The following is a 25,114-nucleotide window of genomic DNA, read 5'->3' on the forward strand; positions in this document are numbered from 1 at the left end:
GTTCTAACCCACATTAAGTTAACTTACTAATAAATTTTGATATTCTCTTAATGATTTTAAAATAAATACATAGAAAATAAATGCAAATAGTTTTATTCTCAACTGGGTGGGTATACTGCCATTTTATTCAATGTAAAAAATATATTTATATAATTAGCCAAATATTATGTTACATTAAAATGCTATCTAAATCTATGCTGAAATATAAACGACCAATTGTAACACCTGGAGGACATTTGGCGTCACCGGATGTTTCTATTTTCAGGGATCACATTCGTTATAGTTAGGTGCGTTAAAAATGTTGACGGAAAAATAATGAATTTATTATCTTGTTTACGCAACCTACCATTTTAATTTCAATTGTTAAACTATAATACTAGTCTACATAGTATGTTGTCAAAACATTGTATATAACACGCATCAAAAACCTATGGTATCTTTTTTGTTTTAAATAACAATACTTAGTCTTTAGAATATCCACAACAAGCGAAACTAAATTAACATACAAGGTCTTGGGATCGGTATACAAAAAAATAGTAACCAGACAAAATAAAACATGATAATATAACAGAATGGTGACAAAACAGAAGATGAAAAAAACAGAACAGTGACAAAACAGAAGAGTCAAGGGAAAAATAAAACATAAATTTTTGTCGTATATATTTATCAATTAAATATCTAAGTTTATAAAATAAATATATATATATAAATATTTAATATAATCATTGCATGTTGGCGATTCGGCTTAAAACCTCAATTTTGATTGCTTGATTTTGATAATCATACACAACTTCACAGAATTTTTAACCTCATTATTTCGTTCCAGCGATTATATAATTTGATTTTTTACGGCATATTGAAAACATGTGTTATTAAAAATCTATACAACATAATATAGAGACAGGTACTACAATTTTAATATTAAACGTTATATTTTTCCTGAAAAGTCCATAGTTCTATTTATCACTGTTCCGTTTTGTCACTGTTCTGTTTTTTCATGTTCTGTTTTGTCATCGTTCTGTTTATTCATGGATCCCAAAAAATTAAACCAATCAATCTAGACGCAACATAAAATAAATCGTAAACATTTCAATACTCAAATTTTATATTTGTTATTTTTAATCTAAGTTGAAACGTTATACACTTTATTTTATAGGATTGAAAACTATCCAGCTCTCATATAATGAATACATGGAAAGCCTCAACTAACATTTTTGCCAGTCGGTCTCAAGTATGTACCTACTAAATATGGAAAAATCCCAATAGACTGATGACTGATAACAGTGATAACCACGGAAAGGCGAAATATGACATAAAATATGTTGGTAAATTTTGGAGCGATGCTCTGTTGTAGCTACGTGTAGCCAATGAATACGTGATACAATGATATAAGAAGAAAAGATGTCAAAATAAATTTAAGTGTGGGAGGCTGTTTGTTATACTTATATAGTTTTACAATAGTGCTTGGCAAAACATTTATATTGTAAGTACACATTATTTCTATATGATAGCAATATCATCGAAGTGGATGAAATTGGTTTCAATCATTATTAATTTTTAATATGAATTAGTAAGTATACTTATATTATAAGAATACTATTTTTCAAACAACATATTAATTATAATCTCGACGACGTTAAATTTATCTCATAATCATTTAAGGGTGAATATACACGGCAACACTGACGACGCTGCGTGAATGCAGGTCCTAATCGATTCCAAAAATATATAAGTACAATTATTTGGAATTAAGAAACATCACACCAAATAGATACATCAACTTGCGCTAACGCAGCGCCGTCTGAGTTGTCTTGTATCTTGGCCCATGATAGATGGCATAATTATTCTACTTTTAGTGTACTTATCCATTTTAATATCAGTATTTTGATGACAACTGATTTTAAAAATACAACTTTACCATCAAAACTAAAATATAGCCTGCATATTCTGAAAAGAATTCATTAGCATAGTAAGTGAATGGTTAATCTCACCTTCAACGATTGCTGTGTTGCCAGAAGCCTGTTTGAAGCTACGGTGACATTTTTCGGAAACTCCAAAATTTTTTCCAGTTCAACTTTTGTATTTCCACTAGATGCCAGATACAAAATTGATAATGCCATTTTCAGACTGAATGGAGAGAATACGACATTTTCTGCTTCAGACGAATCCATATTCTGAAAAAATAACGATTGATAACACTGTAATAATATTATTAGATACATATAATTACAATCTTAGGGCTAAGACACATGGCGCTCTATGTTGCCGTGGGCTCGCCGCATTGACAAGAATACTAGGTCGGTGTGGATTTATCAAACGTGCATTGCATTTTGGTCTTTGCATAGATAACGCAAACCCTAAAAGTTTAAATAAGTACAATATTTTTTTCAGGCTATAATCCACACGCGTTTCGCTGTATTATGATCAAAAACAGAATATGAATAATATTTGACATTGTACAAAGAGATTATAGGTATATAGATCTTTAACATTTTTTTTATCAATTATACCGAATACAAACAAGACGCGAAATGGACTGGAGCGCCGTTCTGACTCATAAAATCCTCATAATTATTATTGATCGTCAGAGCTAGACATGTCATTTAATAAAAAAATATTATATATTTTTTTTTGTATAATACACATAAAATTAGATAGCTATGCAAATATTTTCCTAAAATTATTAACCGCTCCGGTTCGTAAAATTTTCCATTTCGAGCACAGCAAACAAAATATAGTTAAAATGTATAGTATCTGCAGACAATCACATCTGCGTGCCGGCACATATAAAGCATTTTTCTCTAGAATATTATTAGAGCACGATACATGTATGTAGATGCCGATATGTCTTCATTACCTAAATGCCAAGGCACACGGCAATGCAGACGGCGATGCATCAACGCAGGTCTTATTTGATTCCAAATATATCCCATTGTAATCAAGCAAGACCTGAATCGACGTAGCGCCGACTACGTTGCCGTATATCTTCGCCCTTAGATATGAATGCGCTCATAAATAATGTAGAAATTTTCATTTAATTAAAATATAAAATCCGATTGGCAATTAATAAGTAACGCCATTTAAAAAGCGCTTCATAGAGTATTGTAAGAACCACTAGTTGGCTCTATCGCAATTGGATAGTACATATATGGCTTAGTGGTCAGAGCACATCGGCGCAAATGGTTATATTATATTATTTCTCAAAAGTGTTTCCAAATTACGTATGTACAATTACAGATAAAAATATTTTTTTTTACTATAGCTAGAGTTATCCATGGTATAAGTTTGCGTAACCATGTCAATTTTAGTAGGTAAAATCATTTTCTTTCTATGCCATCAATCACAAACGTTTTTCATTTTGATTGATTGCCAATTACCTACCTTAACTAAATTATATTAAATAAATAGATACTTAGCTTAAACACTTTGGTAACCTCAGAAATATGATATTATAAAATATAATACGTATTCATTTTCAGTAGATTGAAATAATTATTGTAAAGGTACGATTTTACCAAATTGTAAAAAAAATACATAGAACATCACGGTCATTCATAACAATCGTAACTGTTTTACGAAAACTCCATGTATGAGAGTAAAATGACTTCGTTGTTACATAAAAGTAACAAAGTGAAATTGCAATTAAAGTAATTATTCTTACTTATAAAACCAATTTCTGTAAAATTATGTTTGTTAAACTTTACATATTATTTTTTCATCACAATATACCTGGTTGGGCCAATTATGGTGGCCGTCATTCCATATTTTCCCACCTACCTCGATTCATTATGTATTATTGTCGCAAGACCAGGGAGACCAGCAGTTACGGGTCATGAGTTGACCGTAATTGCAAGGTATATTCAGTTATGTCAAGACAACGGGTGCGTATAGGCGTGTTATAGCTAAACCACCATTTTAATGATTAATTCGATTACACACACTGATTCAAAAGTTACCTCTAGTGACATCTAGACAGCTGACGTGCATAGGTTTGTTAAAGCAGAGCTATCATTAACCACAGAGTGACTCAGACAAAACACATCTGTTTGACCTTCGTTGCGCTGAATCTGACATGGTTTGAGAGAACGTCGCGTCTATCATCCATCCTAAGCTTTTAATCAACATTCATCCCAAAACGGTAGAAATAAGAAAGGGTAGTAGGTAATTGACATACTACGTTATATTTAAATACTATTTTTATATAAATTTATAAAACAATCCTAGATTGTAATCGTTATTTTTTCGTTATAACATTAAATTTTATACAAATAAATGTTCATACTAATCTATTGTAAGGTACCTATGAGATTTCTTACCCTCAAAAGATCCGTGTCAAATTTGTCATGATATTGACTGAAGACGCTTTCTTCCTCGACTGCATCTTGATATTTACTGGACACAAGTGTCACAGCATACAGCACACCTGAAAATTTAATAACAATAACATGATTAGTGACTAGAATAGTAAGTATTTTATTATATGTTGTGGCATTTTGTATATTAAATTAAATTTAAGACATCACAATATTTAGTATATTAATACAGTACTTTTAGAAAATTAAAATTTTTAAGTCATTGATCTAAACTTTTTTTACGTACACGCAGCTTCCAATAATAATTAATAAACAGAATACGGAACAAAATTACTTAATGTGTAAATATTGAGTAGGTACTTAATAGTAGGTGTGAAAATTCAAATAAACTTAAAATTATTTCAGTTTCTAGATAGAATAATATTATTGTGATTTTAGTGGCCTAGTAAAATGTACGATTACATATTTATAATTCATCTATTTTCCTATATTGTAGGTAAATTATATTCATTTGGGTTCGTACTAGGGGCATCTATTTACGAAATTACGATTTAAACCAGTGGTTTCCAAACTTTATGTTACTACGCCTCTCTTTTAAAAAACTAATTTTGGCGCCTTTATGTCATTAAATATTTTTTTTTACAAGGTTTTACTAAGTACTTATATATTCATTTTTTAATTAATTTGTTTTTCGTGCGATGAACGTGCTTTTTTATTGGCACAATCAATTTCAATAGTAGTCAATCCAAATTTATCATTGTTCATTGACAAATGGATTTTATCATAGGCCCCACATCCTGAAGCGGGACCCGAGATCAGGATCTTTCAATCACACATTAAAAATATTTAATAGTATATGCTATAATGTGCATGAAGAGTGGGAAAGCCCCGGGAGAAGATGGGCTGACTATCGATGTTCTCAAACGGGCCGGGAGGACGGTGAGCGAAGTGCTCGCACGTCTGTTCACGTCTTGTCTGCACGAAGAGAACATCCCAGAGTCATGGAAAAATGCCTCCATTATTATTCTCCATAAGAAAGGAGACACTGAAGATCTGAAAAACTATCGACCAATTAGTCTACTGCCAATTCTGTATAAGGTTTTCACGAAAATACTCTCAAACCGTCTCGAAACAGTTCTAGACGAGAACCAACCAAGAGAGCAAGCCGGATTCAGAAGAGGCTACAGTACTATGGATCATATACAGGTCGTCAGGGAAATCATAGAGCGCTACCAGGAATACAAACTGCCATTATATCTTGGTTTTATAGACTATGAAAAGGCATTTGATTCCATCAAAAAATTCTCAATTATAGACGCCCTTAGCAACCAAGGAATTTCCAGACGCTACATAAACATATTGAACAGTATATACAGTGATGCCACAGCATGCGTGAAACTCCACAAACGGTCGTGTAAATTCCCCATAAACAAAGGTGTCCGGCAAGGTGATACCATTTCACCTAAACTATTCACCGCTACTCTTGAGGACTTATTTAGGAAACTTGATTGGGAGGAAAAAGGTGTTCCAATTAATGGGGGCACCTCAGTCACCTGCGCTCTGCAGATGATATTGTTATACTCTCACAAGACCCGAAAGACCTCCAAAGTAGAATGCAAGAACTCGCGGATGTCAGTCAAACGGTCGGTCTAAAGATAAATGTCTCAAAGACAAAAGTGATGAGGAACTGTATTTCGGACCCTGCGATTATCTGTATTTCTGGCACCCAACTCGAGCAAGTCAGCAGCTACGTCTATCTCGGACAGCAGGTGTCCATAGACGGAAGCATGCACGATGAAATTGCTCGAAGAACAAAGCTCGGATGGAGTGCTTTCGGACGTCTGAATATTATCTTCAAGAGTGACCTACCATTATGTCTTAAGCGTAAGGTGTTCAACCAATGTGTGCTACCCGTGCTCACGTATGGCTGCGAGACGTGGACCCTCAACACGAGAGATGTCCAAAGGCTAAGAGTCACACAGCGAGGCATGGAGAGGTGCATGTTGGACATCACGCGAAAGGACCGTAAGAGGAACGAATGGGTTAGGAAGCAGACAAGAGTACGCGATGTAATAGACGTTGCCAAACAGCTGAAATGGAGATGGGCGGGACACATTGCTCGCCGAAAGGACGGCCGCTGGACAAATGCCGTCATCCAGTGGTACCCAAGGGGTACGAAACGGCCACAGGGTCGCCCTAAAAGCCGCTGGATTGACGAACTGGTAAAGTTCGGCGGAAATACGTGGCAGCGAACGACACAAGACCGAGAGAGTTGGAGAAAGCTTGGGGAGGCCTTCATCCAGCAGTGGATTGACCCCGGCTGATGATGATGAATAGTCATGAAACAGAACAGCGCTGCAGGCGACTTTTTTACTATTAATAAAATAATATTAACTAACCAAGAACCCAGTAAATAGACTTTGGTTTGCTTCAATATATATCTGGCGTAGAAATAATTTAAATGCGGATACATAGCGAACTTATTTTTTTGTAATTTTGATTTCCATAGCTCCAAATTTTTATGACTGCCGTCACTTTGTCTTTTTAAGTCAGTGAATGCATTAGTGGTCCTTGCATTGGTTTATTCACTCATTTTTTTTTAATTTTAACCAAATACAACAAAATTATCGTTCCTAAAAAAAACCTGCATCAAATTATTCAGACTTAATTTTTTCACGAGATAGAAAGCGCGCTTCATAATAGTGTAGAAGTGAGGTATTATAAAATCTGTCTTCATAGACAGGTTTGCAAACAACCTTTTATAGGACTGTTTTTTTGTATAGTTTATAACTAGCGGCCGTTTTATAAACTATGCATTTGCAAACTGCAAACCCGTGGCTACATTAATTTTTCTTCAATTTTAAATAAATTCAACATCTACATATTCAAATAAATATTTGTCACGTCACTTTCACTGTATGAAAATACGGATTCTGGTTTTAAGTGGATTGTGTTAAACTTTTTGCGCCTCCAGTTTGGAAATCGCTGATTTAGACAATTAAATAAAATTTACTGAATAAATAATAAATTTAGGACGAGTCGTAACAAAGGAAAATACTTGTTATACAACTAATTTCTATGACCTTACAATTGTTTTAAAAATCCAATATAAATTGATCATTTGTTGAGTTATGTTATATATACCAATATATAAGTATATGTTAATAAAGTTTTTCCACTATAGCAAAAAAATCTTTAACAATAAGCATAGTAGTTATTAATATATTTTTATCAAATCGAGCCTAGATACCTTATCTATAAAATTTTACTAAATGTAATAATGAAGATTTTAGAAAATATGAATGATTATATTATTAAAATCATGGAAATCGTCTGGAAGTTGTAACAAAAATCCGTCTACCAACGCAACTCTGGTGTAAAAAGATTATAATCTTTAGTTTATAAAGCAATTTATATAATTTTCTCTAGATCATTAATGTCATAGGTAATTTTACAATAAATTACGTCTCATTATTCCGTCACTAGGTGCTATTAATACATATTGAAGTTATTTTGAGCGGTGCCTTTTTACCTCCTGATATTTTATTGACATTGAAACGTGTTATTAAAATAATTTTTGTTTAATTCAAACAAAATTAAGTGTTTTTGGTTTTAAAACGTTAACAATGAATTAATTCATAACACTGTATTGCAGTCATAATAAGTAAAATATTACGAATATTAAAATTACAATTTATCTTTGAACATTTTTGGTTTTAAATATATTACGACCTTTATCAAATTGATTAAAATTTGTTTTATCTATTTTTTTCTTCTGGTATACCGCAGTAATAGTATCATCCACAATGCCTTGGATATTATTACTAATAGGGGTTACGTTGCCAAGAAAATCTCCTTCTATATAGGTATGCTTCTGTTGTCCTCTACCTTTCCATGTATTATGAGTTGGAATATGTAAATATGACCGAAGAATGCAGTTTTTCTGCGCTTGATTTACTTGGCTTATTGATTGACGTCTTCATTGGTAATTCTTCTTATTATTATACCATCTCCTAGCGGAGGTCAGCCACCATCAAGGCGATCTTAGATTTGTTATCGCTACCCGGAACAGTTCAGTGGAGCTGCACTCGTACCAATCAAGAAAGTTCTTAAACCACTAAATGCGGCGTCGCCCTCTACTACGCTTACCATTGATCTTTCCTTGAATGACAATGCCCTCTCATAATGTGGCCGACGTACTGTATTTTCCTGGTTTTGATAATACGCAGAAATTCTCGGTCCTTTCCCATTCGATTTAGAACTGCAACATTTGTCACCCGGCCAGTCCAAGGAATTTTGAGGATGCGTCTATACAGCTACATCTCGAAAGCTTCAACTCTCCGCAACATCTCTTGGTTTAGCGTCCATACTTCCATACCATAGAAAATAATTGAGAGAACATAACAACGTACCATAAACAGTCTCAGACCTAGGTTAAGGTCTCGATTGCTAAGGAGGCGTCTCATTTTGAGATAGGCACTCCTTGCGATTGTTATAAAATCTTTATAGTACGCCGATATAGCTACATCTCAAAAGCATCCAGTCGTCTTATGGTCCATTCCAGGTTTCGACTCCGTAGACGAGTAGATGCGAGTATGAAATTTCACCTGATCCTCCATTGCACAAAGGTGCTTCAAGCAATCTCAATGCTGATCTTAATCTCATAAAATCTCTTCATATAGATGACAACCAGCAAACACAAAATTAATGGAAACTGGCTTACTCTACTGGGTGTGGTATAACAGGCTACGGATCTCGAGTGTGAAAAAATATGATATACCTGCTTAAACACGTGTAAAAAAATATGTTATTTTGAATGCTTACGTCTGTATCATAATATGCATAATAATTTGTCAAGTAGGTACCTAAATGTAACATGCATTCAATAATTGAGGGCAGTCGGCGTGCTTTATTGTACTTATTTTTATGGCTTGATCGACATAAAGTATCCTGCCTTGGTCCATCAATGTATTTTACATGCTCCACATTCTCACAGGTTTGCAATGTGCAAACGATCATTTCCGATCCTTTCTTGATTGACGACTATAAATACAGTTTTTCGCAGATTCAAAGTATATGTGTCTTAATTATATATTTAGAAATAAAATATTAATTTATTGAACCCGTAAATTGTTCGTTTAGTACTTAGGTATTGTATTTTTAATGATCATAATTAGTTGTAAGTATAAATAATATCTCAGTATTCATATACCTATTTAATAAACGTTATAAAACCAATTTGTGGTATTTTTAATACCTCTGAAATTAACTTAAATATTATGTGGTTTTCATTTTTATCTGATATATTCCGGTGGTATTTAAAATTATTTGGATAAGCGATAAGCCAAATACCCCGGTCTTTGGTATTCCCCCGAAATCATTTGGGTTACCTTAGGTTGATAATTTATTAATTATGTATCCATATATAAATAAAAACCGTAATTAAATGCATCTAGAGGATGACACGAGAAATGGTGTCCATTAAAAAAACGATTTCTTTAATGACTTTATTGACTTTAATTTTAAATCTATATAAGTCTTCCGTAATATTCTTCATTCCATGTCATTTGTTTTCCATTCATAATTTTTATCTGGTAACACTATCTATGGCCTTAACGCCGTTAATGGTCCAGTGGTAAGTTTCTTTGATGCAAATGACGCAACCGATTTGTCCGAAGATATAAAAGAGGACCTCCAAACAGTTCAAATCAGTCATAAAGTACACATGTATCTTATGAGTAATCTGTTAAAAAAATAATAATAAATTGAGGAATACGTGGATTTATTTGAACAATTCAAATTCGATTGTTATTTTTTTTCATCATACGAAACCTCAAAATTAGTCAGTGCGTCGAACCTGGACGTCTCTAAACGAGCGCACTATAAGCGCTGACGTCAAATGCATGAAATTGTGGTTATTCGATATCCGCTTCATGCAAGCTATGGTCCAGGCCAGCAGTCGTCAACCAACACACATGGAATTGCCACATATTTATTTCAGTGTAGTAAGATTTTTTTTAAATTCTACTCGTTGTTAATTCTATAATATTGAGATATTTATATTGACAACAATACAAGAAACGAATATAAAATTAAATATTATACTCGTTTGATTATAATATATACATATAAATATATATATCAATGGTCTGAATATCCTGTAGTGCAATAATGGTTAACACGTTTCCATTAAATTTATTGCTCCTCGGAGCAATTAAACAAAAAAAAACGCTGAATTTTAGATTCTAATAGGATACATTTGGAATCAAGTAAGACGTGCTAGTTATGTTATACTCGACGATATTTTTTGACAGCTCGCGGTTATGCATGGGCGACCGTGTTAAAAAATATCACGTCTGACAGTTAACTTCCCGGGATAATTAAGTGACTGAATACGACATAATATATTTATCACGTTGTTTACTATGTTATAATAGCGAATAGGAATTGAGTTTTTCAATCTCGGGATTTCGGGTTAAAAAATTTTCAAACTAGATACTGAGGATGTAATTCCCAGTTCGTATGTTTGATAACAATGTTATATTCATTTCGCTAACGAATGTTATTATAGACATACATATTTATAATTTATTAAAATGTACTATGGCTGGAAGAGTATCGGGGCTTACCTGTAATTAATTTAATATTTTTGATCAAAATTTTCTGGTGGTTGAAAATTCTGTATGAAAGGCAGCGTTTTCATTTTTCTTCTTTCCCATTTGTCATATCTAGCACTTTCTATTTGTGTAATTTTACTTATGCGATGATTACGACCGAATTGAATGAATACTTGCTACGCGATCATCGCATAAGAGAAGTTATCACTTTTAATACAGGTACATACTCGCTTTGCATTTTTGTTTTTACGATAAATCCATACTCTGACTCAAAACACACATTCAAAAATAATAAGTATATGTATTTACCAAACTCAGTATTCTAACTTGCGACCCACGACAATTTATATCAACGCGTAAGCCGCTAAGCCACCATGGGCGTCATTATATGATGCTATTTATGTATGATTAAATTAAACTCTGATAGCACAATTTGTAATCAACCACATATTACTTGAGAAGTTATGACCGTTTTTTTACAATATTTTTTTTTTGTTGAAATATGTGCCATTTTGATAAAATCCATAATGACCAGTGGTGGGCTTAGAGACGTAGAGTCCCTACGTTCTGACTGATTTTGAGCCCCCTCCTACGATAATAAAAACCATAAACCGCAACCTTTAACCAACAAAAGATATTATAATAGAAGTAGTAGAAGTACGTAATTACTTATCTGCTCGAGTGTTTGTGTAATGGGTCCCTTTGATATTAGTTACAGAATATGAATAATAATATAAATACACTCAATTTGTGAAAATACGTATATTTTTAAGATTATAGCGTAATTAAATAATTTGCATGGCTGGTGTGAACTATTTCGACGCCCCGTTTTACATCTTGAACAAATCGACCGTGTTATCTGCCTAAAAGAAAATTGCCGCTGGTATTGATAATATAGAATATATAATGACATAATATATAATACGAGTAACAGTTTATGAAGGTACTTACATAAATAAATGTCCAAAGATTTACACTTCCTTATGCAGCGTAATATAATATTATTTTATAGGGCTTGATAAATATATAATTCATAATCCGTAATTAGCATTAAAAAATCCTTATCAATTTATATTTGTTTTCCTGTTTTAGATGGTAAACCTATATGAATCACCAGTGCATTCTTGTAAACAAAGTTAATATTACATTATAATATATTTTGCCACACCATTTCAGTTGTCACTCCTCTATGTAAGTATGTCATAATAACTAAATCTATGTCATAATAACTAAATGTCATCCTCTCTCTCAAATGTCACCTCTATGTCATAATAACTAAATATATATATTTCAGTTTAATTTATTATGAAAATGTTAATATTATATTTAATTTTTAACACTAAACGTTGTTTCAATTCAACATTGTTTTATTGTCATTCATTTGACAATGAGGATGACCTTATAACAATTTAAAAGCGATTTTTATCAGTCAAACTAACAAATCCTTGGATAAAAAATGAATTTGTCACACTATCCAACCATTGTTACTAATTTTATTACATCTACCTACTCAGGTAGTGTACGTTATATACATCAAAATATTCATTTTATGGCGCTGGTAACTGGTGTGGAGTAACAGGCAACCGATCTTGAGTGTGGAAGAATATGGGATAAACTTAATCACGTGTCAAGAATACGCTTGTCCTTCATTCTGACAACTGCTCTCGCTTTATGCACTGACGCTCATTTAATATTGGTGTATTTGAAGATTGCAATACACACTATTGCACATCTATAAAGTATGGTTCATTTTTGTAAGATACTCACACATTTAAAACGCTGCGTCTAAACATAGTGTAAACTGAAACCTTCTATTGGTGCGATTGCAAAAAATTGGAAAGACTCAGCTACACAAAAATGGCACCAGTTATTCAAGTTTTTCCCGGAAAGGGAGACTAAAAAGATTTTTGAGCTAATTTAATTTATTTTAAACATACCAACATCTAATTGCTATACCGAACGGGTATTTTCTCAGATGATTTTAAAATAGTCAGATGCAAGAAACAAAATAATATGTTAAATTGAGTTGATGAAATCGTAAGTACTTGTTCATTCAACATGATAATATTCGTGTGCTGTAGAAAGAAACTCTTCAAGAAGTAAAACCTTCAGTCAAGTGCAAATACGTGAGTTTCGGTAAAAATATTGTTTAATATTATTGTTTTGATAGTTAAAGAGTTTTATAATTTGTGTTGTGTGATTTATGATTTATATTATAGAAATAAACATTATACATATATTGAACTAAGTATGTGCTTTTTAAGTTTTCCAGCTTTTTGCTCCTTAATACTGATTTTTTTAATTTCATTATGGTAAAAATGCCAATTTGGTAAAATAATTATCTGGCAACGCTGACAACTACACTCAGTTACGTCATAAAATAAATTCCAAAAAGAATGTTTTTTATGGGTTACTTAATGCAAAAATTTTGAGAAATACACATCTATTATCCAATTTATAAAACATAGTCGTTATATACCTTTTTTATATTGAAAATAAATAATATATTATGTAGATAATAATGTATTTTATTTGTAAAAAGTCAATGCTAACCTCTTAACCAGTTAATCAACTTTTTATAGCCGTGAATAAAACAATGATAGACAACTTTGCAAATGTTGACTGTTCGGATTCATGATACTGTGAAAATATTTTTTCCATAAACAGGATGAGTGCCGCGAATTCAATATTCAATGCAAAAAAATATATAAAAGCAATAGTTATCACGTCGATATCTATAATTTATATTTATTAATTCAGTAATAGGTCAAATCCAAATTTAAGCTTATTTATTTAAATTTAAATGCATTTAAAAAAAAATATTTTTATGAACCATCCGTTGAATAAAAATATATTTTATTTATTAAAATATTGTGTTATATGTTAAGACTAAAATTTGGAGAGGTCTATAGGTCAATTAGGAATCCAGGTAAGTTAGTACCTATTATTGACAGTATTGACACCATGATTAAAACTACAAAAGTCAGTCTTCAATATTAGCGAAATATGAAAAACGATTCAATCGCGTGACTATTAGTTAATTTCATCGTAATAAGGTAACATACAAGTGACTAAATTGGTAAATCACATTGGTCAGAATCCGATATGTGCAGGTTCGAGTCCTGCTTGTGAAATATTAATATGTATTTCAAGATATTATGTTTCTGAAGTGTATCTGAATTATGTATGTTCAGAATGTTATATTCTTATATTTTGTGAATTATTCGTTACATAATAAATAGTTTATTAAATCCTTCATTCAACTGTATTCCAAGGACAGCCATATATCTAGTGTATGAATTATTATGCTCTTCGATAATGCTACCATAACAATATGCCACTGGCTAATTACGAATACGAGTATTAATACAATGATGTATATTGTATATAATATATTATAATGATGACAAAAATGTTATTAGATGATTTGAATATGCCATAATATCCCTTGACCTAACTACTTAACTACACGTAAAAATAATTAGCAGGATGATTTCCCATTAGTAATATTATTACAGCATAAGCCTTGGTCTGATTTACCAATATTTATTTTAATATACTATGGAAATAATATGATATTACATCAACGACCTGTTTGGTAATGTTTACTTTCTGGGGCTGAATTCTGAAAGAATAACGCGGCATATACAATAATTTCTTATGGCCTTATAATGTATAAGAGAGCTATGAGAGATACGCGTCAACTTATAATGTCGTGTGTCCCAGGTTCGAATCCGAGGTAGAGGTAATAGGTTGTGTAAAGTAGTTAACATCCATGTTCTTGTAAAAACAAAAATCTATTAATACAAACCTCCACTATGGCCATATAACCTCCATATAACAGGGTTGGCGAACCTTTTTACATACGCGTGCCAAAATTTCCCAAATAATATTTTTCGACTGTCTGACGTGCCAAGCAGTTTTTCATGGCGATTTTTTCCCTTGTTTTAAAATTCGTCAAAGAGATCGTGGAAGCACTTCTTTCATATTATATTCTCCATCACTGCACGGTTTTCCATTTTTAGAGATTATGCTTGACGCAAAATAACAAGCAGTTATTATATTTGAATGACTGCCGATACCTAATTAATTTCATAAACTTTGTTGATTGAATATTTTTAATTGCCAGATCCTAAGGACCAACCTATGCAATTAATTGTATATTTGTAATGAATGATTATTCTTAAAAAAGGATTTGCCTGCAATTTTTTATACAATGCGATTTGTTATTTACGCATGAATTTCGTTGTTTCAATTTGCACATCGATTGGTAAACATAATATGAAAAACCGAAGAAAATACGCTGGGCTATGTCGTCATTATTTTTAAATATTATATAAGTAAGTACTTACATATATATTATGTATTTGTAAAACTTAAAAAAAAAACATTTTTTTAATACTATACTCTATATAAAATAATAATTTATTTTCTCTTAAAAATGAAACATTCGCGTGCCATGCAAAATCACCTCGCGTGCCATAGGTTCGCCATCCCTGCCATATAATCTTCTTAAGATCGGACATGGTCAAAAATAATTAAATAAGCACTTAATATATAACAAAATAATATCATCGATTGGGTTTACTTGGTAAAATTTGACTTTAAATTCCAATTGACGAGAGTTTTATACTATTCCACAACGAATATTGTGTTGTAGTGACCCGGGATGCATATTATATCGTCTCTGTTCTAGCAGAACACACTAACTGGGGAATACTAGCTTTGAGTAATTTGACTTTGAAGTTGTTACAATGTTTGAAATGGTCTATCATGTAAGTTTATTAAGTAATCGTAAAAAGGATGACTTTAAAATAAAGACTGTTTATTTATTAAGAAGGTTTCCAGACAGTAAAGTTTGACATAAGGAACATTTTGGTATAACTAACTCAATATGTCATTTTTTCGAATTAGTGTCTTCTGCCAGAACAGTGACGATATATTATGCAACTGATATTTTTTACGGTTTATATACAAAGTAAATTAATAAAACCAAGTATGTATTATTATAAACGGTAACAAAAATCAAAATTCTGTCGTGAAAACTGATTCTTATGAAATATGTCATATTTAAAAAAGGACTATTATGATTAAACTGATATTGTGAATGAAATTTTATAATACGAATTCGCGTTTCTTTTACATAAAATTGTATGATAATGTCATGTTTTCTTTCCTACAATAACCAGAGATGACACACATATTTCCAGTATTTCGACACGTATATATATACTTAATGATAATAGGTCTCATTATTATAATTGAATTTAGTGATGTCAACAAAAGAAGGTCACCAATATTGGAAAAATAGATAGATTATCAAATTTGAATCACGTGCAATGGAATGACACAAACTTGAAACAAATCCAGTCATTTTTAATAGTAGTTCTCGAATAGAAAATACTAAATATATAACTAAAATAAATATTTTCAATCATGTGTAATGTATTTCAAATATTTGTTCATTTTTGTCTCATTATAGTTATATTATTGTGGTGACGGATTGGTCAGTAAGTACTGATATCATTAATAGATAATAAATTTTTAGTTAGTTTATGTTTAATTTAGTTAGTATAATTTACTGCTACCTAAAAATATTAAAATACATTTATCACTTTCCGGATGAGTGAAAGACCCACTGAAAAAGTCGCTCAAGAATCACTTGGTTAAACCTTGATTTTTGTATGTTTCTAAGGTTTTTCAAAATTATGTTTTTCCTATAATAAAGAATCTACAATTTTTAAATTTAAAATACATAATATCTTGATACGCTAATAAAATAATTATTGTTTATTCATAGCCGCTATGATTATGCCACCATCCATTTCTCGTAAATAAAACTCTTCTTGCAGAGGCCGGGAACCACATTAGATTGTAGACTCAATGAAATGAATGATTATCCTAATACAAATCAGGGGTGGCGATTTTATGATTAAGCTACAGGCAATATAACAAATATTTCCGTCAAGAATTAGGGTCGAAAGCTTTTTTTGATGAATTACAAGTTTTTCTCCTTAACAAAGCATACATGTGTCCATATTTATAGTCGAGGTTATTTTAATATATACATAAGATGAATGCTTGTTCGTCATTCTCCGTAACAATTATCTCCTTGATCTGGGCGTGTCTGGAAAGCATTTTTCCAGATTTTGGATTGGACCCACACCCACGGTGTCAGAGAAGGACTCTCTATAAACTACGCTACTATGGCCACTTCAACAAGAAGGAGATTATAATCCTGGTTTTATAAAGAAAAAGAAAATATATGTGCCTACTATTTTTCTAGTTTAATTATGTCAATGGTTACATTATTTCAATGCATGCCTCGCCTTACCATCGATAGATGTCGCTTATAGTATTATAATATATTCTAATTAATCTTAATAATTTTGATAATTATTTATGAAAATCATACTTTTCAGCCTCAAATCATAGAATTAAAAATAAAATCAATTAAAAAAAATCTTTAACGTCGTTGTATTATTTTAGGTACATAATTAATATTAAATATTTAAAAAAAAATAAATTGAAATTTTATCTCATAGGGGTTTGTCTGAGGTTTAAATAAATTAAAAAAAAAAACTAACTAATATACCTAAGTATATTATGTTAATTCTACAATAGTAATAAATTATTTTTATCTTCTTAAGTCTCGTAAGTATGACTGACAACTATAATAATCAAGTCAATATAAATGACTATCAAAAATTAACACTAATGAATGACACGTGTATCTTAGTATCTTACTCGAGCATCAGTGTTGCCAACCGTACTATAATTATAGTACAATACTATAATTTTGATTCGTCGAAAAATGTAAAATACTATAATTTTACGTCAAACATGCCAAAATACTATAATTTTAAGGGATTCAAAACGAAAAATGTTCCTGTACTATATTTTTATCAGAAATACTATAATTTTTACGCCTTTGTACTATAATCAGCATACAACTATGGCAACACTGTCGAGCATACAAAAAATACTATGAGATAGGTACAGCTGTTTTACATGTACGCCCCTGAAGGCAGAGGCCTCAAAATCTAACAATAGCCTCGCTGAATAAATCCGATTTCATTGTCTCGTAAATGTGTGACCACAGTAATTACTAATGACGCGATATTTTGTGACACGAACATGGAAATAGTCACATCAGACAAAATGCTTTCTTTTATTCTTTTTTGTGCCCATTAAATCAACTTTCTATCAACTTTTGCAAGATGACTTTTGATACGACTACAAAAAGTCGGAAATTTTGGTAAAATAGAAATTTTAATAAGGTTAAAAAAACAGATTTAATAATATAAATATGCATCGATCGAAAATTCAGGCTGATGTATTTATTGATGCACCCTTCACTAAAATATTAATATGGCTAACATTCTTATTAAACAAAAATAACTAAAAAATAAACATAAAAAGTGTTCTGTACACATGAAATTTCAAAAATTCCAGAGACAAATAAAATATTAGTAGTAAAACAAATTGATTTAAAAGGCTATACATAGTGTATTGTAGATACGCGTTCATATTATTTAGTTATCTTGCCAAGGTATCAATTATTTGTAAATAATATATTATTTTATATATAAGGGAGTCAATTACGTTCCCAGTGAAAGTAAAAGTGAAATAGAATCAAAAGTTTTTTTATATTTAAATAATTTCTTCTGAACTAGCTGCAGCCACAATAAAAAAAAATATGACAGCTGAAGTAAAAAAAAAAATGAAACAATTATTTTATTATCATCAAAAAATATGATACTAATAATTGTATAATATCAAATAAAGCACGATAGCAATATTTATAAAATAATATTTTAATAACATGGGAAAAAATGACTTTTTTCAACATAAAGTTCATTTTATATAATTGAATAATATAGGTAGACACTATATTTTTTTAATAATATCATAAATGTTTTTTCGTACTTTTGCCGCTCGCTAAATGCTGCCGCTCGGATGTTTCGCACCCCTAGCATTGGAAAAAAGTTCGCTTTGTTTAGAAAACTACGTATTTCTCAAAATTGTATTTTTAATCTTCCATCCTTTATTTGACGGCTCCTTGTAATGCCTCTGCTAAATCTAATGGTACGTCAATTCAATAATATTCAATAAATCAATGAAAATGACCTTACCATGACCATGAATAATTCCACTGAGGATTGGAGCATTTCCAAGAAACCCTCTCTCAATAAGCGATGGGTTTTAGGTATGTGTAGGTACAATAAACCATAACTAAATATATTACAATACAACTATAGTTATATATTCAGGAATTTGTAGGATTCTTTGATTATTTTTAAACTAACCGACCTCATCTTCATGGAAAACCGTAGCGATTGGTTTGTTGACATAACCGATCCATCAGAAAATTTAAAAGAAGCCTCCGAAGAGTTGAAAGCAATCACAAAGTTATTTAATTATGTCTAAATTAAACAATATAATATGCGCATTTCCCACTAACTGAGTGTAAAATATTATTACACAACGTATAACGTAATTCCTGCATTTATTATTTGGAAAATTTTAAAATTATTGTTATTTTTTATTGTATGGGCCCTCTAACTTAATCAGTCCGTTGGGTTTCTACATCACTAAACGCGCCACTGTTCTCAGTAGATGTACCAGGTGTACCCTCAGAGTAATAACATTATTGTTCGGCAAAATGAAGCCGTGTCTCTTGTATATATCGTACAGTAGAACCTCGATTTTATTATTATCACTTAACTATGAAACGTTATATCATAATGTTGCCTCTCAGTACGGCTACCAAATTTAAACACAATAATATAGTTAACCATATTCCCTGCTAAAATAACTACCACTAACTTTAAATTTAACACAAAAACAATAAATTTCACCAACACGTGCTCGCAGTTTTTAATTGAATGTAATCATTCAAATCCATATTTACTGGCGACGTTTACAAAAAATATTTAATTCAGCCGTAGAAATTCTATCTTACTCTAACGCATGGTGCGGAGATATATGCGTGCCGAATGCCTACTCACTCGCACTTATGGTTCGTTTTTGTTCAGGCCTTGGGTGTACCTCATAGAGGTATTAAATAAAGTGTACCTAATATTTGTATTCATTCCTTTATTCGCCGCCCTAAGCCATGCATAACCTACTTACCCCCACGGGACATCACTGTTATCTTATCATCAATGTTACCGCAATAATTATTGTTATCTCTATAAAATCGTATTAAGCTTAGAATTACTTATATTCCAAATGCTATGCGCGCAGTAGGTACCAAATTATCTATAACTAGGTCTGTGTATTCCTATGTACATGTTGAAAAATTATCAATATTATTTCTAATATTTTCATGATATATTAGAATCATTTTTGAGGCATTAATAAAATATCTGTCTCTCTCTGTACTCGTCACAAACGTCTCTTATTAAGATAAACTAAATATCAAAGCAATTTAGATAACCCCGGATACATATATGGAATATGTTCTCACTGTGAATACTCACTGCCACATACATACAAATATTATGAAGATAATGTTGAAAAACCGGTCGGTATGATGAGATTTTTTCACCCGAAAAAATAAGAAGCTCAAAATAATTGTACTGAATTTAATTTAATATGCAACGTATCCGTGAATATTATAATAATAATAAAAAACACGTATGAAATATGAAAATCGAACAGGTCGCAAAACGAGGTCGAAACCGACCAAAAAATACCACCATTATCAGCTGTAGAGTTATTTTCATATTAGTTTGTCTTATATTGCGGTTATGGTTATATGATGTAGATATTATATGTCATCACGAAAATTCTACCCAATCTTTCATATATATAATATACATATCTTCACAGCATCACACTACATAGTATAGCAATTTGGCGAGTCGGTCAGAATATAGTAGACACACTGTAGCGAGTCTACGATGGTTTTGATCAGTTTGACCAATGACATGCAAATGACCACGAATCATAGACTATAGATACATCTAGACACCACCCGTTGCATTGCTAAATGAAGCTACGTGCCGTGCGTTTGGTTTGTGGGCGAGCGAACGCATTCGCCTACAAATGTTTGAGACCATAGACCATTTCGCTAGTGCTCGCCCAAAGTGCTCGCACTAGACGCTCAGAATTAAAATATAATTTTCTATTTTTTTACGTTATATAGTATTTTTAAGCGGCCAAAATGCAACCATTAGGTAAAGATATCTATAATTTAAGTTATTTTAAAGAAACACTAGGTCACTGATATTAAAATAAATAATAATATACAAATAAATTGTCACGAACATGTATCAACTTACCTATGAAACGTAATACCATCTTCTTGCTTATCAGTACGGCTACCATATTTTAATACAACACGCATAACCACCTTTCCTACTTAATTAACTAAAAATATATACCACTGACTTTGTGTTTAACACAAAAAAAAACAAATTTAGCAACACGAACTCGCAGATTATCGATGCTACGTGAAGCGATTCACCACGATTTGCTAGCGATACTTTTGGAAACTGACTCTAAAATATGTAAACCTTTTATCTTACTCTAGCGCGTGTCGCAGAGATTATAAGGGTGCCCAATACTTTCTCACTCGCACTCATGCATCGTTTTTGTTCAGGCCTTGCCACGAATATTATATTACGTCAGGCGCGTCTCGTCCATACATGCGAAATGTGCATTTCACGCGGGGAGCGCAACTTAGAAGGCGGCCGAAATTGCTTTCCATTTTTGTTGTAATTTGTATTTTAAGTTTCAAATTACCATAAGTACAATATTAATTAATTAATATTATAAAGAAATACGCCAACCTAAAGCATCTGTTTTAGCAAGAGAAATCCGTAGTAAATATTACATTCGTTACAAATTTTAAATCGAAGGTTTCGAATTATACTAAAATCATTCTACAATGACACAATGAACGATTCGCGGAAGTTTTTGAATTGTTTGCTACAGTACTTTTAGACCCTTTCTACATGCTAACAAACAAAACTAATACAGCTGAGAATGGCTTTTGCGTACCCATAATGTCACTGTAGAATGATCTCACTATATGTATATCAATATATTAAGCTAATTTTTGTGGTCTTCCATTATGAAACATTTGTCTAATTATGTTTGAAAATACACTTAATACTACTAAATTATAATACTTATCGAACTCTTTAATTAAATCTCATTTTTGTTTAAATGTTTATATCTTTCCTATGTTATATAAGTGAATATATTAAACACAATAGAAAACTTCGAAATGTTTTTCAAGCACATTATGCAGTGTTATCCTATATCATTTAAATATAATTTGTTATTAATCTTACAATAAGTAGTCATATTATTAATATAAAGTGTAAAGCATTGCGGTGTACTAAATAAGAAAATCGCATTTCGAATGAATATTGCAGAAAAACCTGAGTTTTAGTTAAACTACGGAGAGGCACAAAGGAACGAGAGGTTGGAAAGAGGAGTAGGTACCAGACATATTTTATTTTGATTCAGTGAATATTATAGACTTGTAAGTTTATAATACAATATGTAGATCTGGAGATAAGTTTAAAGTCCAAATTATATTTTACAGCATCAGACAGCTCAAAGAAAATTCTACAAATAAAATTATTTTATCATCCAGGGATTGAAGGGGAAATCGTAGAACGAGTCGTAAACGTTTTATTGTAAGAATAAAATTTCTACTGAAAATTTCATCATAAATTAACCAAATTATGAGAGAACGAACCTTATTATGATTATAATAAAAAGTAATGTTTTATCGTAAAAAATCGCATGGTGCGCAAATATTTTTTCGTGTTTATTGCCTTTAAAAAAGTGTTTATATAATATTAATTGGACATAGTAATGCAGAAAGTAGCCAGTCCACAAAAAATAAAAAAAATGCGATATGATATAAATCAGATTCGAGAAGGTTTTCTCTACGTTCTGCTGAAAATAGCCAAGCCGCAAAAAAATATTCTTGAAATAAAATACTATTTACAATTTTAAATTTTACATACATTTTTAATATCATGTTGTTGCTAAAGTGCCATTATCTCAGATCGACATTATTGTGGATTAGCTACATTCTACATAACTACGTTCAATCGCTACATTTTCGATTATCGTTAATCGATTGTTTAGTCTTCCTTCTGATTAATTAGATCCTCTATAATAAAAACATCGGGAATTTTGAATATTTTGTCAGTTTTAGGTGGCCTTACATTTTTGAAAATACATGTACCTATTAATTGTTTAATCCATATTATTAATTAATTCTGTCAATGATAGGTATCTGGATACCATTAAACTTAGTATGTATTTATAGGATGGTAGTAAGTGTGCATAAGTTTTATATCTACAAGTTTTGTATTACGTAAGCGGAGCATTTTTCGTTACTGCCCCGGGCGCTAAAACACCTCGCTACGCCCCTAGTAAACCGTGTAAACTACAGTAACCTATTATGCATTACAATTCATTTCAACACATTGTTTTATTTTTTTTCAATTATCATTGTTGTTTATAATAATTAATAATGTTAGTAAACACGTAGTTACGTTTAATTAAATTTCGGATCGATTGATCAATTTCACCGGCCGGTCTCTGGGCCTAGCAATCCGCCTCTGTATTAATTTCTTTTATGGTATAATCTGTCAATTATTCATGGCTGAAATTCATTGTACCTATTTGTTCGGGATGTATATATATTATTCGTAACAAGGAAAAGTAGATGCCTACATAATATTTGTTTACAAAATTATTTTAAAAAATATCAATAATGTGTTACTTATACCAATTCGCATATCCATTTGAAGTAGGTACACTTTAATTTAAAAAAAAAAATATTCTTATACACATATCTCCAGAATCACTTTTTAACCGAAATTCGTTTTAATTGATCAAGGTTAATGATTTTATGTAAAACTATCACAATCGGTAATAAAAATAGTTATCTACATGTACAAAACATTTTTATAACAAGCTGTCTTAATTAAAAACATCTGAGTCTTGTAGTAATATATAAATTATGTAGGTATAACGTGTTAACATAATTGTGACATTGAAAATAATTAAGTATGCAATTCAAGCAATAGTAATTCTGCAATAAATTACAAACTTATCTGTATAATATGCAACATAAAAATGACTTTAACTGACACATCTATAATAACAGATTGAGTATTTATAATTGTGATGTCTAAATTTGGGATTGTTCTACAAAGCTACAATATTACACAAATAAAAATATAATATTTGAATTACCTAGATAATATAAGAAAATAATATAATAAACTCATTTACCTACAAATAATATAAAAAGGGTCAAACTATCATATCTCTGAGTGGGTAATTATTTTGAATATTTTTTTTTGTCAATATTGGGTTGGGCAACAAAGAGACTGTCACAGTAATCAATATAGAATTGATATTTTAAATAAAATATGACTAAGGTACTATATAATATAAGATAATTAGTGTACTGATTATTGTTATATTTAGAATTCTTACCGAGCCCACACAGTATTGTCCTAAACATCGTCACTGTTATCGGTGACCAAACAGGAAAAAATGTCTACGGAGATTATTTTTTTAAAACCGGTAATGACAACCTCTTGAAACTCTTATACGAGAATAATTTAGGCATGCGATATGTCCGAGACCGAAACACAAACTGACGGCAGGCGAAAATCCACTACGAATATTATTATGCCTTGGCAATTTACTACTCAGTCAGAATAATATTATAAATATTCTACGACCGATCTTTTCAAAAACCTGCGGTTGATTTTACACTTTATCTTGCACACATTTGTTACACACATCCGTTTCGAATTTCCTTGTTCTTCAATAAATAGTTTGTGGCAGAAAAAAATATGTTTTTATTATTGAATGATAATATTATTATTATTGGGAAAGAGAACGCGATGGCGGTGTATTCTCGCATCGAATTCAAATGAGATTTTAATGACGGACTGGCGAAGCTACAACAATCATGGCCTGGGGTCGACAATAACCTGTTTGGTTTGGTTTATAAACCTTTTGTGTGCCGAGAACTGGAAAGAAGAATATTATACTGTTATAATATTAGTTTCGTATTAATATTCATATTAAATGGATATATGGTCTCGATTCAATCTCTGTCTACTTGACGATCAATTTATTATTAAAATTTTCTTATATCTACCTTATTCTTTTTTATTCATCTCGAAC

The 25,114-nt window shown here is 31.2% G+C and overlaps 1 protein-coding gene and 1 long non-coding RNA gene across 2 annotated transcripts in view; both read right to left on the minus strand.

The window, feature by feature from the left end:
• The window catches only part of LOC147065515 (uncharacterized), a 77,158-nt gene extending 52,303 nt beyond the window's left edge, over positions 1–24,855 (minus strand). The window contains exons 1-3 of the mRNA XM_085957164.1: positions 24,413–24,855; positions 4,317–4,423; positions 1,992–2,174 (exon numbers count right to left, since the gene is read on the minus strand). Coding sequence (XP_085813290.1) covers positions 1,992–2,174; positions 4,317–4,423; positions 24,413–24,440 — 318 coding nt within the window. The 5' untranslated portion in view covers positions 24,441–24,855. The remainder of the gene's footprint in view (positions 1–1,991; positions 2,175–4,316; positions 4,424–24,412) is intronic.
• On the minus strand, positions 4,955–8,431 carry LOC147065516 (uncharacterized). The gene is made up of 3 exons (XR_015071780.1): positions 7,189–8,431; positions 6,660–7,122; positions 4,955–5,172 (listed from the first exon to the last, which is right to left on the minus strand). It is a non-coding gene; the product is annotated as an uncharacterized LOC147065516 (long non-coding RNA).
• Positions 24,856–25,114: the final 259 nt, after the last annotated feature.

The sequence above is a fragment of the Rhyacophila brunnea genome, unplaced genomic scaffold, assembly GCF_057557595.1.
Source record: "Rhyacophila brunnea isolate RB1 unplaced genomic scaffold, BYU_Rbru_1.0 scaffold_6, whole genome shotgun sequence".
Taxonomy (NCBI): Eukaryota; Metazoa; Arthropoda; class Insecta; order Trichoptera; family Rhyacophilidae; genus Rhyacophila; species Rhyacophila brunnea.